Source organism: Dasypus novemcinctus, chromosome 2 (assembly GCF_030445035.2).
Source record: "Dasypus novemcinctus isolate mDasNov1 chromosome 2, mDasNov1.1.hap2, whole genome shotgun sequence".
Lineage (NCBI taxonomy): Eukaryota > Metazoa > Chordata > Mammalia > Cingulata > Dasypodidae > Dasypus > Dasypus novemcinctus.
Genome location: NC_080674.1, coordinates 93,098,211 through 93,116,322, shown reverse-complemented (window position 1 = coordinate 93,116,322; position 18,112 = coordinate 93,098,211). Strand labels below are relative to the sequence as shown.

Below are 18,112 nucleotides of genomic sequence, written 5' to 3'. Positions count from 1 at the left end.
TCACTCTATTATTTATATCGATATAGTTGATTGATAGATAGATAGATAGATAGATAGATAGATAGATAGATAGATAGAGATTAACTATTAATGTCCCAGCACTCATCCAGACACTGGGAATACAAAAATAAGTTAAACAGAAAGTCCCCCTCTCTTGGAGCTTACATGCTAGGGAGAATTTCATTATAGAATCCTTAGGAAAGAAAAGTTGCCCAAAAGGAATATTTTAATAAGCACTGAAAATATGTCAAAAGAAAAAGTGATGAGTATAATTAATCTTCATTTTGCATAATATTACAACAGATAATGATGAAACCTGCAGAATTATGCTCTAATTAGCTCACCATGTCATTAAAAAAAAAAAGGTCAGTATTTGAGTTACAAAATTGAGTAGAAATGTATTTTAGTTTCTTACCCTTAAAGAACAGCTGCAAATCATCATATGCTAATTAAATTACTCTCTAACCACTTCACTGTCATCCGTGACAAACCCATTCCTCTCTACACAATCTTAGTTAATAGACTCACCCAAAAATCAGAGTCACCATCAACGCTGCATCACTGTGTTTAATGATCTTACAGCTACTTTCTTATTTTCCACTAATTTCAGAGAGAACAAAGGTTGTTTTGAAGGCATCTAGGGTCCTCCACAAACTCTCCTTAATTCACTTTCTAGATTCAATTCCAACCAGCGCCCTTACCAAATCTGAATAAATAGTGACGCTTTAACAAAAATGAAATACAAATTCTCATTTAAAGAAAACAATTTTGAATTATTTACAATACCATCTAATAATTTGTGGTACTTGGAAACGTGATTATGAATAAAGTTTCATACCTTTATACCATTTAACCTAAAAACTGGTAATAATACCATTTAGTATCAATGATAGAGGGCCAAACTATTCTACATTATATCATACTTAAAATTATAAATGATAAAGCAACATAATATAAGTAAATTCAACTAAATGAGAAATTAATCACAGTACCATACAGAGTTTTAGCAGCTAGAGATATTTTTCATATTTGTCAGGCATTGTGTTCTCAATGCTTTTTGTGTATTAAGCCAATAGTTCTCACATCATCCCTATGCTATACGTAACACCGTCTGCATTTTACAGATGAGGAATCAGAGACACAAAGACGTCGAAGAAGCCACCTTAGGTCTTTTACTTGTACGTGGTAGACACAATCAAAAGGCATTCTGTAAAGGTCTTCCTCATCTCATGCTGCTTAACCTACAAATCCTCATCACACAAGGCTTAAAACCACTGGTTTTCCATGACTGGCCAGCCTATCCTACACCCTTATCTAGGTGCGAGTCTCCATTCCTCTTACACTGCTGTCCTTACTCACAAACAGCGAAAACCACACTCAAAGAGGGAAACAAAGACACTTTCACATCCAACACTTAACATTGTCTATTAAAATTTGAGTCAATCTCATGCAGATTTGTATTTAGTTGTGCTTTAATTACTTTACATCATATTTTATGCCTATTCTGAATTATCCCAAGTATGCTGCATGGTCCTCCATTTTCACACAGATACTCTTTATCTTGTACTTTATTAATAACAGTAGCTCACATTTATTGAATGCTTAGCATGTGCCAGACACTGTATTAATATTAATTTTAGGTACACTACCTTATTTATGCTCCACAGTATTTCTATATGTTAGATAAGGAAATTAGGGCTTATGAAGATTATGCCCAACAATTTAGTACCACAGTTCCTAAGCATTATAAAACCTGATACTCCCTCCTGGTCTATTTTCCTATCTCGTTCAATAAACTACAAGTTCCTTAAGATCAGGCTATGCTTTTTAATTCCTAATGAGACTGAGTATTGGGTTTTATTTTAATTTCTTTGCTATCATAACTCATCCTAACTCTTACTTTAAAAAAGGCAGTGTGTTAGAATTTTTAACCTTGTTGCAATCTGATCACTTAATATTAGCAATTGTGGTTACTTAAGAGCTATGTATTCAGAAAAACATGTTCTTAAACTTAATCCATTCCTCTGGATGTGAACTTTTCTCAATAGGACCTTTTGATGAGGTTACTTCAGTTAAGGTATGGTCCACTTGAATCAGGACGGGTCTTAATACTATTACTGAAGGCTTTAGAGGAAGGTGACAGAGAACGACAGATAAAACCAAGGAGACAACAGCCAGAAACCGAACTCAATACAACCCAAAAGAAAAGGGAGCAGCCAGCAGAGGCTGCCATGTGTATTGCCATGTGCTAGGGAAGCCCAGGACCATGGATGGCTGGCAGTCAGCCCCAGGAAGCCACAGTCTTCTGGGATAAAGCATCTCCTTGAAGAGATACAACCTTGAACTATGATTACTTCCATTATGGAACAGAATGCTGCCCACTCTATAAAGTACAATCATCCAGGTATTATAAATAAGGTAAAGAAACTTAATTATCCAAACACTTAATCCATATGGCAGAATATAGTTAATTGAGGGTTTTGATATCTTACATTTTGAGTTATACAATTTCAGTTTCTTTAAGAAGGCTCTACTTTGTTTTCCTATACATATTGTCTTAAAATTAACTTGGTATTAAATTAATATCACTGGTAGTTCTTCCTTTCCTTGTTCCCTCTATTTTTTATTTAAAAAACCTTTTACAGTTATATGGCCTCTTATAAAGATGTGACTAATAAACAAGATTTACTACAATAACTGCTTTCAGTTTCAAAAGTTTAAGTTCTGCTACCTACCAATCACCAGCCTGTGTTCTCTACACAGTTACTGAGTCACCACCCAAGGGGAGTGACTGCTACTTCCTCTCAGAAGTTGATGCCCCAGATACTCTGCCCAATGCAGGTCATACTTCACTCTTACTCCTTACCAGTATCTCAAGGCTCATGGTAACCTACAATTTTTCATGATTTCTTACAGCAGCGGAGCCCTGTCTCCCTTCTCTCACAAAGCTGCCAGAGCCACATGCCCCTTGCCAACACACAGAGATTCTTTTGGTTGGGGAAACTTGCAGAAGTAGACCAGGAAGAGAAAGGAACAGGTACCTGCCAGACTATCCTTGGAATTCCCAGATTCCAGAATGCTTTGGAACCTATAATATATAGTACAATATGTACACAAAGATTAAATAGAAACTTTTACAATTTAATCTGGGAACTTAACTGGCTTTTAAAACATGATTTCTAAGTGAAAATATGCCCTGCTTCCAGCTGCCTTACAAATAAACTTTAGTAAGATGATGTTTTCAAAGTTAGAGCTGGCTATGATACTATCTGTACAGATTTTTCCTACTATGCTCAATTCTAAATATATTGTTTTAGGTTTCTCATCTCTCATAAGAATAATAACACATTAAAAGGTACTCACTTGGACGATCCTGTACTTTCTCTATTAAAGTAGAATTGAGTAGCTCAATAAACACAGATTCCGACCTCTCTGGTTCATCATCATCCAAAATTGAAATACTTATCATTGCCTCACTCTGGTTAGTCCCAAAAACAGCAAATCCAGAAGCTGGTAAATAGTCTTTTCCTTGAGTTCCTCTGGCTAAATTAGGTGGAAAATATGGTGGTTTTTCCATATCATCCACTGTTGCATATGTGACAATGACTTTTCCCATGAGGCCTTTCAACCTTATTATTGATAATGTGATGTTCTGTGTAGCTTCCTCCACTCTAACAGGTCTATTTTTCTCAGAAAAGATGAATATTCCGTAAGGATCATCACTGGCCAACACTGTTAATGTAGCATTAGTATGAACTCCCAAGGATCCTCTGGAAACACTCAAGATTGACACAGAGAATGCCTTATCCAGTTCTGGATCTTCATCTGGCAATACTTCCACTGTGATGTTGGCACTCATCTGCCCAATCTCAAACGTGATGTTGCCAGAGGTTACAGCGAGATCACCATCAGGATCAGAGGCTATGTTCCAATGCAAAGTGACCTGAGACAGAGCTCCATGACTTCTTATAACCTAGAATATGTTGAACATTAAAATGAATTAAAAGAGGAATAAAAATAATTGACTTAGAGGTTTGCAAAAAGATGACAGTAGATATTGACTTTTAAATTTTATTTTATGTAAGTTGTTCTCAAGACAATAAACTTCTTGAAGGTAGAGGCCATGTATTACCAATCTTTAAACACACTCAGTCTTACAAGTAGAGGGTATTCATAAGTAAACATCGAATTCAATTGAATTATAGCAATATCTTTCTGCAATTTTGATATATATTAATGTAATTAACAATGTGTTATATTTCAACATACTTATGAAAACTGTACATTCATTGCAAAGATGGTGTATACCTCAAGGTAAGGAATACATAAGGGATATTTTCCTGAAAAAGTGGCTGAAAAACTCATTTTTAAAACAAAACATTTCCTTTTATCTTCAATACAATAAAAACAAATGCAGACAAAAATATATTTGGTACCAAGGTATAATAACATTTTTAAGAAGAAAAAATATTAAGATGAATGAAAATCTTTTAAAAATGCTCTAAATAAATTACAGTTAAAATAAATTTTTATTTGTGCTTAATATATGAATGTTAAATCACAATAAAATTAGAGATAATTAATTTTATAAAACTTGGTTCTTTCCTTCATTTTCCTACTTTTTTCTTGAGTAATTAGTTATCTTTCTGGAGTTATTCCATTTATTCCATAACAGTTTATTGAAGCTTTATTTTTTGATTGACATTTCTTCATTATTCCTATGAAATCTAAAGAAACTGGGGAAGTTTCTAGTGCCTCTGAATCATTTACAAATAGAATCCCACATAATTACTGTGGGAGAAAATACAGCTCTTACTGGGACACAGAGACTGATTAACCATAAGCAAAGAATTTATTTATTGAGAAGCTCTCCTAATGGAGGGGTTCTGAAGAACAGACTTCAATTCCCTCACCAGCATGGTGGGGGTCTGAAGAGAGACTTCAGCCCACTCCTGGAAAAGCGGGACTTGAATTTATACAGAGCTTTCCTAGGTGGGGAAATGATAGTTAGTGGGAGGGGGGTTGAGGGTCTGAGTGAGGTAATGGGAAGGGGGTTGAGGGAGTCCATGGCTTCTTGGAATGCTGCAGGAGCAAATGTTTCCTTTCATCTGTAAAGTTTTAAAGGGTTTGTAAGTAGTGAAGGTTTCTGTCTCATCTCCCTCTGATATGCAGATAGAGGTAGTAAAGATTTCCAACTTCGTCTGATATGCAGGTGGTGAAGATCTCTATCTCCCTTTACTCCTGTCTCTCAGAGGTTCCTTTGTTTAACCTGTAGGAAAGTGCCACACGGGAAAGGGAGTTTACCTTTTTCCCAATGCATATCAGGGGAAACTGAGGTACAGCTTGTTAATTATTGCAAACCTGTGACAATAACTACTTGGAATGAAGCATGGGAGACACACACATGTGTGCCATATAAAGTTGTTATTATTGCTGTTCACAAATGTCTGAACTTTCCTCCCTGGCAAGAGAGAGGATCCAACTGCACTTCATCCACATTATTGGAAATGATGTCAATAAATTCCAAAAGAAACTATAAGAGTCAGTATGTAATTCTCCACAGCCACGTTTTCTCCTCTCTGTGAGGGTAGAAGCATTTGTTCATCTAAAGCCTCTGGGAACCTTGGACCCTACAGTAATCAGAGGACCCGGCTAAGGTGGGCATATACGATAAAAGAAAAACAAATCTTTATTTTATTAAGCCATTGGAGACTTCTGTTAACACGGCCTATCCTAATACAAAAATCTGTGTAAAATAAATGCTTGTGATACAGCTCCATTATATTTCTTAAAGGGTCAAGAATCCTCAGAATAAGGCAAATCTAAATGCAAAACTAAATACAAAAACAAATGCACTACTTAATTATTAAATTTTATTATCCATACCACTATGCTAATTCCCCTGTACCCACACAGAAAAAAAAAATTGAACACAATTCCATAATACAATGAAATATTTTAAAATTAACACAAAGTGTCAAGGAATAGAGGAAAACATGTACTCACATTTAATGTAATAGTGCTATGCCCATCTTCTGGTTCAGTTCCATTAACAAAGAGTGACTCAGGGCTAAATTCAAACACGCCATGTGCATGGTCAGAGGTTGCAATTGTCACTAGAATTTTGGAAGCCACTCCTAGACTGGCTGCATGAACAAGTTCCAACAAATAGCAAAAAAAAATGTTAATCAGGAATTTACAAACCAAAGGAAAAGCCAAGGAACAACTTTTTGAAAAAAAGACTTGTTCCATTCATTGAGTAAGTTCTAAGTTGTTTTAGAAAGAAAGGCAGACACAATGGTTGTCTCACATACTCATGCTTCTATGACCTTTATCTGTTTTGGCACCAACTTGATACACAAGAACTGCATAAGCACTTGGAGATGAGTAAGGGAAACTTGTTTTTCTTTTTCTCCTCTATGAAAGAGAACATTCTTCCACGCAGAGTGTAGAGGAAGGTCTCCCATGATCTTTGCTGACCTCAGAAGAACATGAGCCTAAGTGACTCTTACCTTAATGAAGCACTAGGTTCCCTATGATTTTCATCAATATGACTGAATGGTTTCTTGTTTTCTATGTGTGCATTAATTGTGGGCCTATTTTATCATCATATTACGGCATATTAAAGATCTATCTTCTGGTTCCAAACAGTCAAATCCTATAACTAAAAAGGAGCTAGGATCTTTTAAAAAGTCTCTAATTGTTTACTGATAAGTACGCTTAATTTTTAGGTTGTATTAATGTAGGCAGACAAGAAAATGAACAATCCCAAAAGTAACAGAGTAATTACAGACAAAGGTTATTTGAGGCATTGACCAAAATTAGGAATGAAGGGGATAGATTTGAGTTCTAACAGTGAAATATAAAACCTGACATTGAAAAAAAGGAAACTTTGAGAATGGGAAAGAATTTTCCCTCAAGAAATAAGTATTCAAAATTTCCTAATATGGTCAAATATTTGGAGGTAAAAAGCTGAGTCATATTTGCACAAGAATCCACATCAAAAGGCCTCATATTTTTAATATTCCTCCAATTAATTAGCAAATTATTTTTCCCATTTTTCTTTATTTATTTTTTCCCATTTGTTTTGATTAAATGCTACACATAATAACTTTTTTTTTTGCATAGAAAGTAAGCTTGATCCACTTAAAATGAAAAACATAAATGTTTTATTCGTCTCTTTTTAGGAGTTCAAAGTTATGTAAATGTTTTTCAATAATTATTTTTCAACAATTTTTCAATAATTATTATTTTAAAAAATCAAATTGTACTAGGATGGAAAACAAAAGCAATCTTATTTCAAAGTGTGAATGAATAATTTTTCATTTCTAATATAATTAAAAGAAAAAACTGCATTAGATTCACACATACAGGGAAGAGTCTGGGATTCAGAGGCAGGAGGATTTGATTCTAACCTGATCACTTTCTAGCTAGGTGACTACAGCATCGAGCAAGTAATACCTCATGGAGTTGCTGCAAAGGTTAAATGAGATAAAACACATAAAGAAGTTTGAGAAATAGTAACTTTTTGTCTCTAAAAAGAGAAAGTAAAATGAAAATACGTAATAAAGGGCCTTGGAACAGCTGCTTACCATGTTTGTGAATAGCTGGAAGGAAGAATTCCATGTCCCCATCACCACTACCACTGCCATCAACCCTAAAGAGTTCAGCCACTTCACAAGGAGACACACAGAGACACAAGCCACACAACATACATTGAGAAAATTGAGAGCTCTTAAAACACACCAAGTAAAGAAGAAAGTATAGTAATAGTCACCCAATGATATTCATTCTTCCATAGAAAAGAGATTATTTTAAATGGTAAAATTATTGGTCAATCTACCAATTTACCAAAACTTCATGTATAGCTTCAAGAAACAGTCCATGTAAGTTTTAATTGGTATTTCTCATTTCTGCCAATTTAACTAATTTTATTTTTAAATTTTCACTTCTTTGTAGCAATTGAAATCATTTTCAGTGTTTTAAATATTTGTTTAATAATTATGTATACATAAACATATATTTAGGCCTATATGCCTCTGTATGCATCCTACCACTCATAACAACCAATTCAAAATCAGGAAATGTATCTAATATTTCTCTCTATCCACACATTCAAATCCCCATTATATTTACCAGTCTCAGATTTCATTATTCCTTTGGCACTAGCACTGTGAAAGAAGCAGTCTAAAAAACTCTACTTCCACCCTACCTGTGAGATATACCAGCTGTAAAACCTTCAGCAAGTCACTATACCTCCAGGCACTTCTGTTTTCTCAACAATAAAAAATATTACCTTTTATAGAACTGTTGTGAAAGTCAAATAAAATACTGAAAAATAAAAAAACACTGTACAAATGTAACTATCTTGGCAAAAGATAAGGACTATAATGAGAAAAAAGTTGTAACTTTGCTTCCAATATATCTTATACCCAACCAATATTTAATCAAATGTTTGCAAACAAAGAAGACACAAAGGGCACCAATGGTAACAGTGAAAAACAAAGAAAGAGAAGCAAGGTCACACCACATTTAGGTTCTTCTTCCGGTATCCTTGCTTATTAACATTATGCTAGTTTAAGATCTACCCTGTTCTTTTTTTCCTCTCAGTAGAACTGGGCTATACCAGACAAAAGAATTTATGGCTACCCAGAACCTGAAATCATCTTACAGACGTAAGAGAAAGCAGTATTCCAGGGAATAGCCAGTCACATGACTTTGCTCCAATATTATCCAGAACAAACAAGAAAAGAGGTGTGAAGTTCAACACCAATGTACTTTGGTGTCATACTAATACAAAGCATCTATTCAGGTTGTGGCTACCTTATACAGAAGCAGTTTTACATGCAAAACTGTATGGGATAAGTGCTGTCCTCTGGCCTTCAAAAGAAAAATATTGGGTAATGATCATTAACATTTTCTCAATTACATAAAAGTGGTTTTGGCTATCAGGGATATAAAGCACAACTTCTCAAATTTTATAGTGACCTTTATATTAATGAAAGTTTTCTCATGAAAACAATGGTTTGGATACATAAGGATTTGTCTCCAGAAGACAAGCAAAGTCCATAGTTTTACATAGCACCTGTCAGACAGGTCCTCCAGCATATTTTTACTGTTTTACACATTCAACCACTCTGTCTCACTGTTTAATCATTTCCCTGCTCCAAAGCACTGATGTGGCCCCCCCTTTCTTTCACCTATGCTTTAGGGATACAGGCAAGGGAAATTTGGGGAAATTTTTCATATTTATTCCAAATTCCAAATTTATTATAAAAGAAAATTTTAATATTTCTGTCCTACACAATTTCTTCTTTTGGATGACTTATACAGTACAATGACTTTCTTCATCAGAATGAAATTCTACAATAATAATACCAGGTTTGTAATAGAAGGACTGTCCTGGTGAACAGCATACCAATCCTCAATTTCTTACACTTACAAGGTTATATGGTAGATATAACATGGATTCTATATCAGCTCCAGTAGCACCCCATAATCCAAAGCATTATTACTTCTATAAAGAAACATATATAAATGATTACTCTAAAATGGCTAAATAAAAATTATAAATACCCTCACTTCGATTCAGGTGAGTTTTTGCCACAAAATGAGTTGTGACTCCAAAAATCTTTGGTATTCAGAGCTCTCTGAATATTGGAATTGAGGATCACATATTGTAAACCTGTTTTACTGATAATCATCTCATAAAAGACTATCTAAAAGGATCAGTTTTTACCTATGCTATATGTGCCAATTGCTCTAAAGGAGCTACTGGGAAAAGTGGAAAAGGAGAAAAGGAGAGAGGTGATTTCAAGGGCAACTACTATGAATGCCAATGCCAACTAACTTGGTCACTCTGAAAAATTACACTATTTCACTTTTAAATCACATCTACTTTAGGAAAATACCTACATATAATAAAAGGAAAAAACATACAATAGGTGGTAGCCATATGATAAACACATGGAGGGAAGCAGACTTAGCCCAGTGGTTAGGGCGTCCGCCGACCACATGGGAGGTCCGCGGTTCAAACTCCGGGCCTCCTTGACCCATGTGGAGCTGGCCCATGCGCAGTGCTGATGCGTGTAAGGAGTGCCCTGCCACACAGGGGTGTCCCCCACGTAGGGGAGCCCCACACGCAAGGAGTGCACCCGGTAAGGAGAGCCGCCCAGCGCGAAAGAAAGTGTAGCCTGCCCAGGAATGATGCTGCACACACAGAGAGCTGACACAGCAAGATGACGGAACAAAAAGAATCACAGATTCCCGTGCCGCTGACAACAACAGAAGTGGACAAAGAAGAAGACCCAGCAAATAGACACAGAGAACAGACAACCGGGGTGGGGGGGTACAACCGGGGTGGGGGGGTAGGGGGAGAGAAATAAATAAATAAATCTTAAAAAAAAAAAAAAACATGGAGATATTAATTCAGAATTAACTAAATAATACTGCAAAAAGTATATGTAAAGAAAACTATGAGTTGAATATTCATTTATAAAACCAATACTTGAAATGTATGTAGAGAAACAGGAATTTTTTTAACGAAAATAGGGGCAATCAAGCAGAAATTTTCCACCATAAGTGTCAAGCAATTATTAACCTTTAGAGTGCTCTCTCTAAAAACTAATAACTCATTCTTTAAAAGAAATAAGGTTCATTAATTCAAAGAAACAGATTTCCTTAATAGATCTACTAGCTGGTGGGCAAGCAAACACATGATACTTTTAAATACCATCTTACCTCTTCCCTCTGAGTTGAACAGCTCAACTTCAAAAGACTTTTCCAGTTCAGGTACAGAATTATCAGTAATGTTGACAGAAATGTACTTATATCTTTCTCCTGGTTGAAATTCTAAGGTGCCAGCAACACTCTGAAATACAAATAAAATATTTATCTGTTAGATTGTAATAGCTCTGTACATGAATTTTCAAAGTGAGAATGTTTGCTCTCTCCCGAATTGTTATAAATAAACATAAGTAAAAAATAAAATTCAAAACATTTAAGAGGATATGAATGATGTTCAGTGCAAACACCAAATAAGTCTTCTCTAAATAAAGTAGAATTTTATTTTTCTTATTCATCTATTCATCAGATAAATAGTCAAAGCAAATGAGAAATCTTAATAGATGACATCCACAAATTCCTAAAGGATTAATTCAACTAAACAAAAGGAATTTCTTGATCAAATATATTTAGAACTATTAAAATCATATCACTGGGATATACAAATATTCAGTGCATAATAATAATGGCATTTTCTCCATCTCACACCATATAGAAAAATCAACTCAAAATGGATCAAAGACCTAAATTTAAGAGTTAGGAGCATAAAACTCCTAGAAGAAAATGTAGGGAAGTGTCTTCAAGATCTTGTGGTACCTGGTGGTTTCTTTATACTCAAAGCACAAGTAACAAAAGAAAAAATAAATAAATGAGACCTCCTCAAAATTAAATACTGTTGTGCTTCAAAGGCCTTGCTAAAAAGCAAAAAGACAGCCCACCCAATGGGAGAAAATATTTAGAAACTACATATCCAATAAGGTTTAAGGCCCAGAATATATAATGAAATCCCACAACTCAACAATGAAAAGTCAAAAAAACCAATTAAGAAATGGGCAAAAGACATGAATACACACTTCTCCAAAGAGGAAATAAAAATGGCTAAAAAGCACATGAAAAGATGCTCAATATCACTAGCTATAAGAGAAACGCAAATCAAAACCACAATGAGATATCATTTCACACCTTCATTACGGTGTAAAAATAGACCATTATTAAAATTAAAAATAGTAAACTACAAGTGTTTGAGAGGATGTAGAGAAATAAGATCATTTATTCACTGCTGCCATAGAATGGTACAGCTGCTGTGGAAAACTGTTTGGCAGCTCCTCAGGAAGCTAAGTATAGAAATGCCATGTGATCTGGCAATCCCGCTATTATGTATATATTCAGAAGAACTGAAAGCAGAGATCCAAACAGACATTTGCACACCGATGTTCATAGTGATGTTATTCACAATTGCCAAAAGATAGGTACAAGACAAGTGTCCATCGACCAATGAATGGATAAACAAAATGTGGTACATACACACAATGGAATATTATTCAGCTGTAAGAAGGAATGAAGATGCGTGTGACAACATGGATGAATCATAAGGAAATTATGTTGAGTGAAACAAGACAGACACAAAAGGTCAACTAATGTATGGTCTCACTAATATGAACTAATAATAATGAGCAAACTCATAGAGTTAAAATCTAGAGCATAGGTTACCAGGAGACAGAATGAGGGTAGATAATGGGGACCTGAGGCTTACTCTGTGCAGAATTTTTAATAAGGTTGATTGTAAATATTTAGAAAAGGATAGAAGTGATGGCAGCATATTATTGTGAGGGTAATTAACAGCACTCATATATGGGTGTGATTGTGGTTCAAAGGGGAAGTTAAGGACTCTGTATGTCAATTGAAGGAAAGCTATAGGATAAACCTGGGACTGTATAACATAATGAATCCTGTTGCGGATGATACAAACGTAAGAATGTTCTTTCACGGGAAGTGGACTTGGCCCAATAGATAGGGCATCCCCCTACCACATGGGAGATCCGCGGTTCAAACCCACGGCCTCCTTGACCCGTGTGGAGCTGGCCCATGCGCAGTGTAGATGCACGCAGGGAGTGCCATGCTACACAGGTGTGTCCCCCATGTGGGAGAGCCCCATGTGCAAGGAGTGCATCCTGTAAGGAGAGCCATCCTGCACGAAAGAAGCTGCAGCCTGCCCAAGAATGGCACTGCACACATGGAGAGCTGACACAAGAAGATGATGCAACAAAAAGAAACACAGATTCCCAGTGCCGCTGATAAGGATAGAAGCAGTCACAGGAGAACACGCAGCAAATGGACACACAGAGCAGACAACTGGGGCGGGGGGAGAAATAAATAAATCTTTTTTTAAAAAAATGTTCTTTCATGAACTGTAACAAATGTATGTCACTATTACAAGGGGTTAATAATAGGGTGATAGATGGGAAAAATATAACTAATACAAATTTTCAACTATACTGAACAGTAATATTGTAATATTTTTTCATGAATTATATCAAAGGTACTATACCAACGCTAAGGATCATTAATAGAGGGCAATAAGTGGTGAGGGATTTTTCTTTTTGGAATAATGAAAATATACTAATATTGATTGTGGTGATGAATGCACAACTCTGCAATTATACTTAAGAGCCATTGACTATAAACTTTGGATGGATTATACGATAAATGAATAAAACTGTTCAAAATAATAATAATAATAATAATAACATTTTCATTCTGAGAATCTCTCCAAGCAATCATAAAAATCAGTTCATTTGGCATCAATCTTTCCTTGACTATACTTTCAATGGATATTCATAATACAGATCAACTTTAAGAAAAGTTCACATATTAAAAGAAAAACAAAGAGTATTCAAAATCAATGTCTTAAGGCCCTGTTTCCTCTTATCTCTTACATAAGGATTTTCCTCTCTAGTTAAAAGGATAAATTTGAGATTGTTTTTTAGTGTTAACTTGTATGGGCAACTATATTTTATCTTGTGGAGCTATTAATTAATAATCTTAAAGCTAAATTGAAGAACTGAGGTTATGATCTTCCCTTAAAAATTATGCCTGCTCTAATCCTCTCCACAGCAGTAAATTTTGCAGCAGCAAGTTTCCATGTCAGGAACTGGGCACTCAATCATGAGCTGTCCTGCTACGCTTTACACTAAACAATCCTCAAATCCTGCAAATTTAAATCTTAAATATTTCTTGAGCCTACCAAGTTATTTTATGTATACCATCACAAGCCTAAGTCTATAATAGATATCATCATCTCTTGCCTTGATCCACAAAATTTCTTTCTGTATCCAGTATCTAATCTCTTCTGATCTATTCTCTAAAATTCATCCTAATGATCTTTTATACATGCATACGACACATCGATCACTTCTTGTTTTTAAGATAAAAGCCAAAAATTTTAACATGATCTTGAATAATCCAGTCCCTATTTATCTTTAATTGCTATAACTAGCTCTCATTTCTAGAATGTCCTTTTTCAGTTCCTCTGCTATTCTGTGCTCTTCCCCACATCAGGAATTTTACTTGTGCCTTTTAACCACTCTCAAGCAATGCTTCTCCCCTTCATCTAGTTTTATCCTCCTTAAACTTCAGAGCTCAACATAGAGATTGCTTCCTCAAAAAAGTCCACCTTCACCACTCAGACTGTATCAGCTCCCGTCTTTCTCCCAGAGCACCATTTCTGAACACTTCCCATTACTGTAAATTAGAAAGTAATCAGTTAAATAGTATCATTCTCAACAGATAAAATATAAACACCAGGATGGTGGGGATCGCCTGTGACTTGGTATGTAAGAATAAGGCTAGAAACAGTGATCTCTGATATTCAATAGTTTTCTGCTCTGTTACATGATCCCTCCTGACACCACTCTACCTTACCCCTACCCTATGCATACACATATACTCACATATACAGCCTAAGTAATCTTGCTTTTGTGCTAATACAGACCAAAGAAAGCCGAAGCATCATGGAAAAGTAGTGACGGCAGAAGTTATCAGGTTATCAGAGAGAAGCAAATGCAATGGTTCAAAATGGTAACAGGTGACAACCAGGCAATCTAACCTCCTCTGAAAATCCTCATAAATGTCTCCAAGGGTACTAACTTTCTGATGGTTATTTATTAAAGAAAATGATGATTCAACTGGAGATTGGGGAAATTTAGCCTACCTAAAAATTAATGAGCATCAAGATAAGGACTAAATATTTCTTTAAGAAAGAAAACACAAGTCAAGATGAGCTGCCACATGAAATATATTACATACCAACCTAGCTAAGGACACAAATGACAAAGGCAAGAAAACATAACTTGCCCAAGAAAAATAATTCAAATATTATTTAAATAATTAAATAATAAAAACAAAAGAAGAAATCTAGGAAAATCTAGCTAACCAGATCATAACCAAAATTAACTGGGTTCAATTAGCCAGTGTTTCTAGGGGTTTGAGAGGATAAATATGCATAAATTACTGAATACTTAGTATTTGTGGACCTTATTAGGAATAAGGGGAAAAGAGGAAAACATATTAGATTTAGGGATAAAGATATTTTGAGAAAATAAAAATGCTAAAGGATATAAAATCTTTCTTGGAAGGATTCCCCAGGACATTACAAAAGTAAAATCATTAGTTTGAGATAGGTAATAAAAATAGGTGGTGGTTATTGATTATTACTGCTCAGGTACCATTTATAGAAGGTATTGTCTCTCCTTTACACATAAGGAAACTAAGATTAGAGGAGATTAAATGAGTTTTCAAAAGCCACACTTTTAGAAGAATGTTTAAAACCTTTGTCTATCTAGTTACAAATCCTAGGCTTTTTTGTCAGTGTCACTACTTTCTTGAAGAAAAAAAAATAATTAAAAGTGAAAATATATAGAAATATAATTTCTTTGCAAAGTTGGTTTTGTTTGATGAGATATGTAACTTTCTATATCTTTTATCAAAAGTTGTAACAATAAAATAATAACACAAGTGAAACCTAGGACCAGTACAAAATACAAGAGAAATCACCATTTCTACATATCTATTTAAGTGTAAGGTTTTAATGCATGAAAGCACCTTAATTTACTACATATAGTAAAAATACTGAAAAGCCATCAGTGCTTATTTTCCTTATTGATGATGTTCCAGGAACTCTGCAAATCCCATCCCATCCTCCAAGGGAGGTATTATTTCTGTTTTACAAGTGCAAATACAAATGGAGTACATGATTTACCTGGTAGTCCTCAGGACTAAATGCTGTCAATGAAACTGTTCTAAATTCCACCATAACCCTCCCCAGGAGTCCTTGTGCACGCACAACCAATAAGCGAACTTCCCCATCTTCCTCTTGCACAGTGATGTGTGGAGCGCTGCTTGCAGGCAAGGTCATTGTGTCCTCAGGCTGGGGAGGCAGCCCTGTGGAAAACTGCAGCAAGCCTGGCAGACACAAAGAGAGACAGGTCACTCTGTCCCTACTTACCTGCAGAAGATTTTCTTACTCATTTGAAATAATCTTACACAATTATTTTGATCACCAGGCTAAGATTTGAGAACCTTCTTTTAAAATACATTTTAGTAAAAATTTGAGTAACATGCTATCTGGACATGGGATATGTAAGTCATAAGACACTTAAAAACGAAAGTACTGATTTTTCTTTTCTTTACCTGAAGAAAGATGGTTTGTTTTTGTTTTATTTTGGTTTGGTTTTTTCGCAGAAGCATCAATTAAAGGAATAATGATAAAATTTTAAAGGTATATCAGCAAATACTTACTCATCTTTGACTCTTTAGCATTCATTCTCAGTCTTATGATAGAACATGATTAATGGCATCCTTAAGGGTGTGCAACACTTTTTAAAAATTAACTATGGAAAACAGATTTGAAAAATCTCCCAGGTTTCCTACACAGTCCTTTTAACAGATGCTCTTCTTGCTTATTCCCACATAAGAAATATTACTTTCAATACAAAAAGTATTCTCAGTTTATTAGGACATTTATGATAGCTGCTCCAATTTAAAAACTAGCACTTTTCAGCAAAAGACGAAAAATATTAATATGAAACAGAGAGAGAAAGTCCCATGTTTTGAAGCTTAATAAAATATAAACTACAAAGTACTAAAATTATTCAGGGATAACTTATCAGCAGGATTTTGACAATTTTTCAAAAAGAATAGAAATTGGCTTTTTTTTCTCATTTTAAGTGTTACTGCATAAACTTTGCAAAATATATCAGTTACATTTATATAATTCATTACGTGTATATTTTCTTTTATAAACAATGTCCCTCAAAATGGCAGCTCTGAAGTTAAGGGGCTTAAAAGTGAAAGGGCCTGAAGGAATTCTGTGTCAAGCATTTGCAAAGAGTCCCTTCGTCCCTTCAGAAGTTTTAAACAAGACCAAGTCAACCCAGAGAAGAGAGGGTTATTTTTGAAACAGGCCTGTTTACCATATGGATGATCACTAGCTTTGATGGTGATATCTGTTGTTTCCTTTTCAGGATCTATACTTGCACCACTGGAGGGAGTTGAACCTAGTTTCCCATCTCCAGAAATTGCAGAAACCAGTGTCACATGGAAATACTCATTAAGTTCAGGAATATCATCATCAAGAACATATATATTCAGGACCTATGAATGTAAAAATCCAGAGTCATCAAGCAATAAGGCATGTAGAAATTAAAGACCAGAGGAAAACAAAAGAGCCAATTAAATTATATTTACCTGAAGTGCTAGTTAGCATGACTTATTTCTACACAAACTTAAACATTCAAACTTACGTACATATATACAGAAAGAGTAGGGGAGATTTGAGGAGATTAATTCTTTAAACAATAATGGACGCTGAACAGTAACATTTTCTGTCTAAAAATATCCAATGCACCAAATTCCATATATAACATATTGGTATAGCACTATAATAATATATTTTCTTTGTAGCAAGCACACCAGTATTACCAACCTCAGGTTACAGATTCCCTAATTAAGGAACTGCATGCTCTCTGATAGGATATTATTGTAAGGCAGTAAGAAAGGGTAATGAATATGCATCTAGTGCCTGCCTAAGGAAAGCCTGACATATTCAATAGAAGCATTTTAGAAAGTAGATTCACAATGGGCATCAGAATTCTGGCACAGCAATTATTCGAGCAATGTTAAGACAGGAAATAGCAAAACTCAGCCATGCTCAACAAAATTTAAGTCAAAATTTGAAATGAAAAAAGCAATTCCTCTTTCTTCATTAATTGAACAAACAGGTTTTGACATCTACAATGTGCCAGAGTTAGGCATGGCCCCAGTCCCTAACTAGCTCACAATCTAGTGGAGGAAACAGATCTATAGAAAGTCACTTAAAATACAGTGTAAAAAACATGTTATAATCAAGTTTACATCAAACTGAGGAAGAAACAACCAACTCTACCCTGTAAAGGCTGTACAACAGACAAGCTTGAAGTGGGTCTTAAATGATTAGTTACAGTTATAAGTAATAACAGGAGGGAGAGGAGATTCCTAGCAAAAGAAACAAGAC

General features: G+C 35.0%; 1 protein-coding gene across 1 annotated transcript in view; it reads right to left on the bottom strand.

The window, feature by feature from the left end:
- Positions 1–18,112, bottom strand: part of ADGRV1 (adhesion G protein-coupled receptor V1) — a 685,020-nt gene that overhangs the window by 560,201 nt on the left and 106,707 nt on the right. The window contains exons 23-28 of the mRNA XM_058276109.1: positions 17,034–17,214; positions 15,821–16,023; positions 10,741–10,870; positions 7,593–7,673; positions 6,007–6,146; positions 3,364–3,973 (exon numbers count right to left, since the gene is read on the bottom strand). Coding sequence (XP_058132092.1) covers positions 3,364–3,973; positions 6,007–6,146; positions 7,593–7,673; positions 10,741–10,870; positions 15,821–16,023; positions 17,034–17,214 — 1,345 coding nt within the window. The remainder of the gene's footprint in view (positions 1–3,363; positions 3,974–6,006; positions 6,147–7,592; positions 7,674–10,740; positions 10,871–15,820; positions 16,024–17,033; positions 17,215–18,112) is intronic.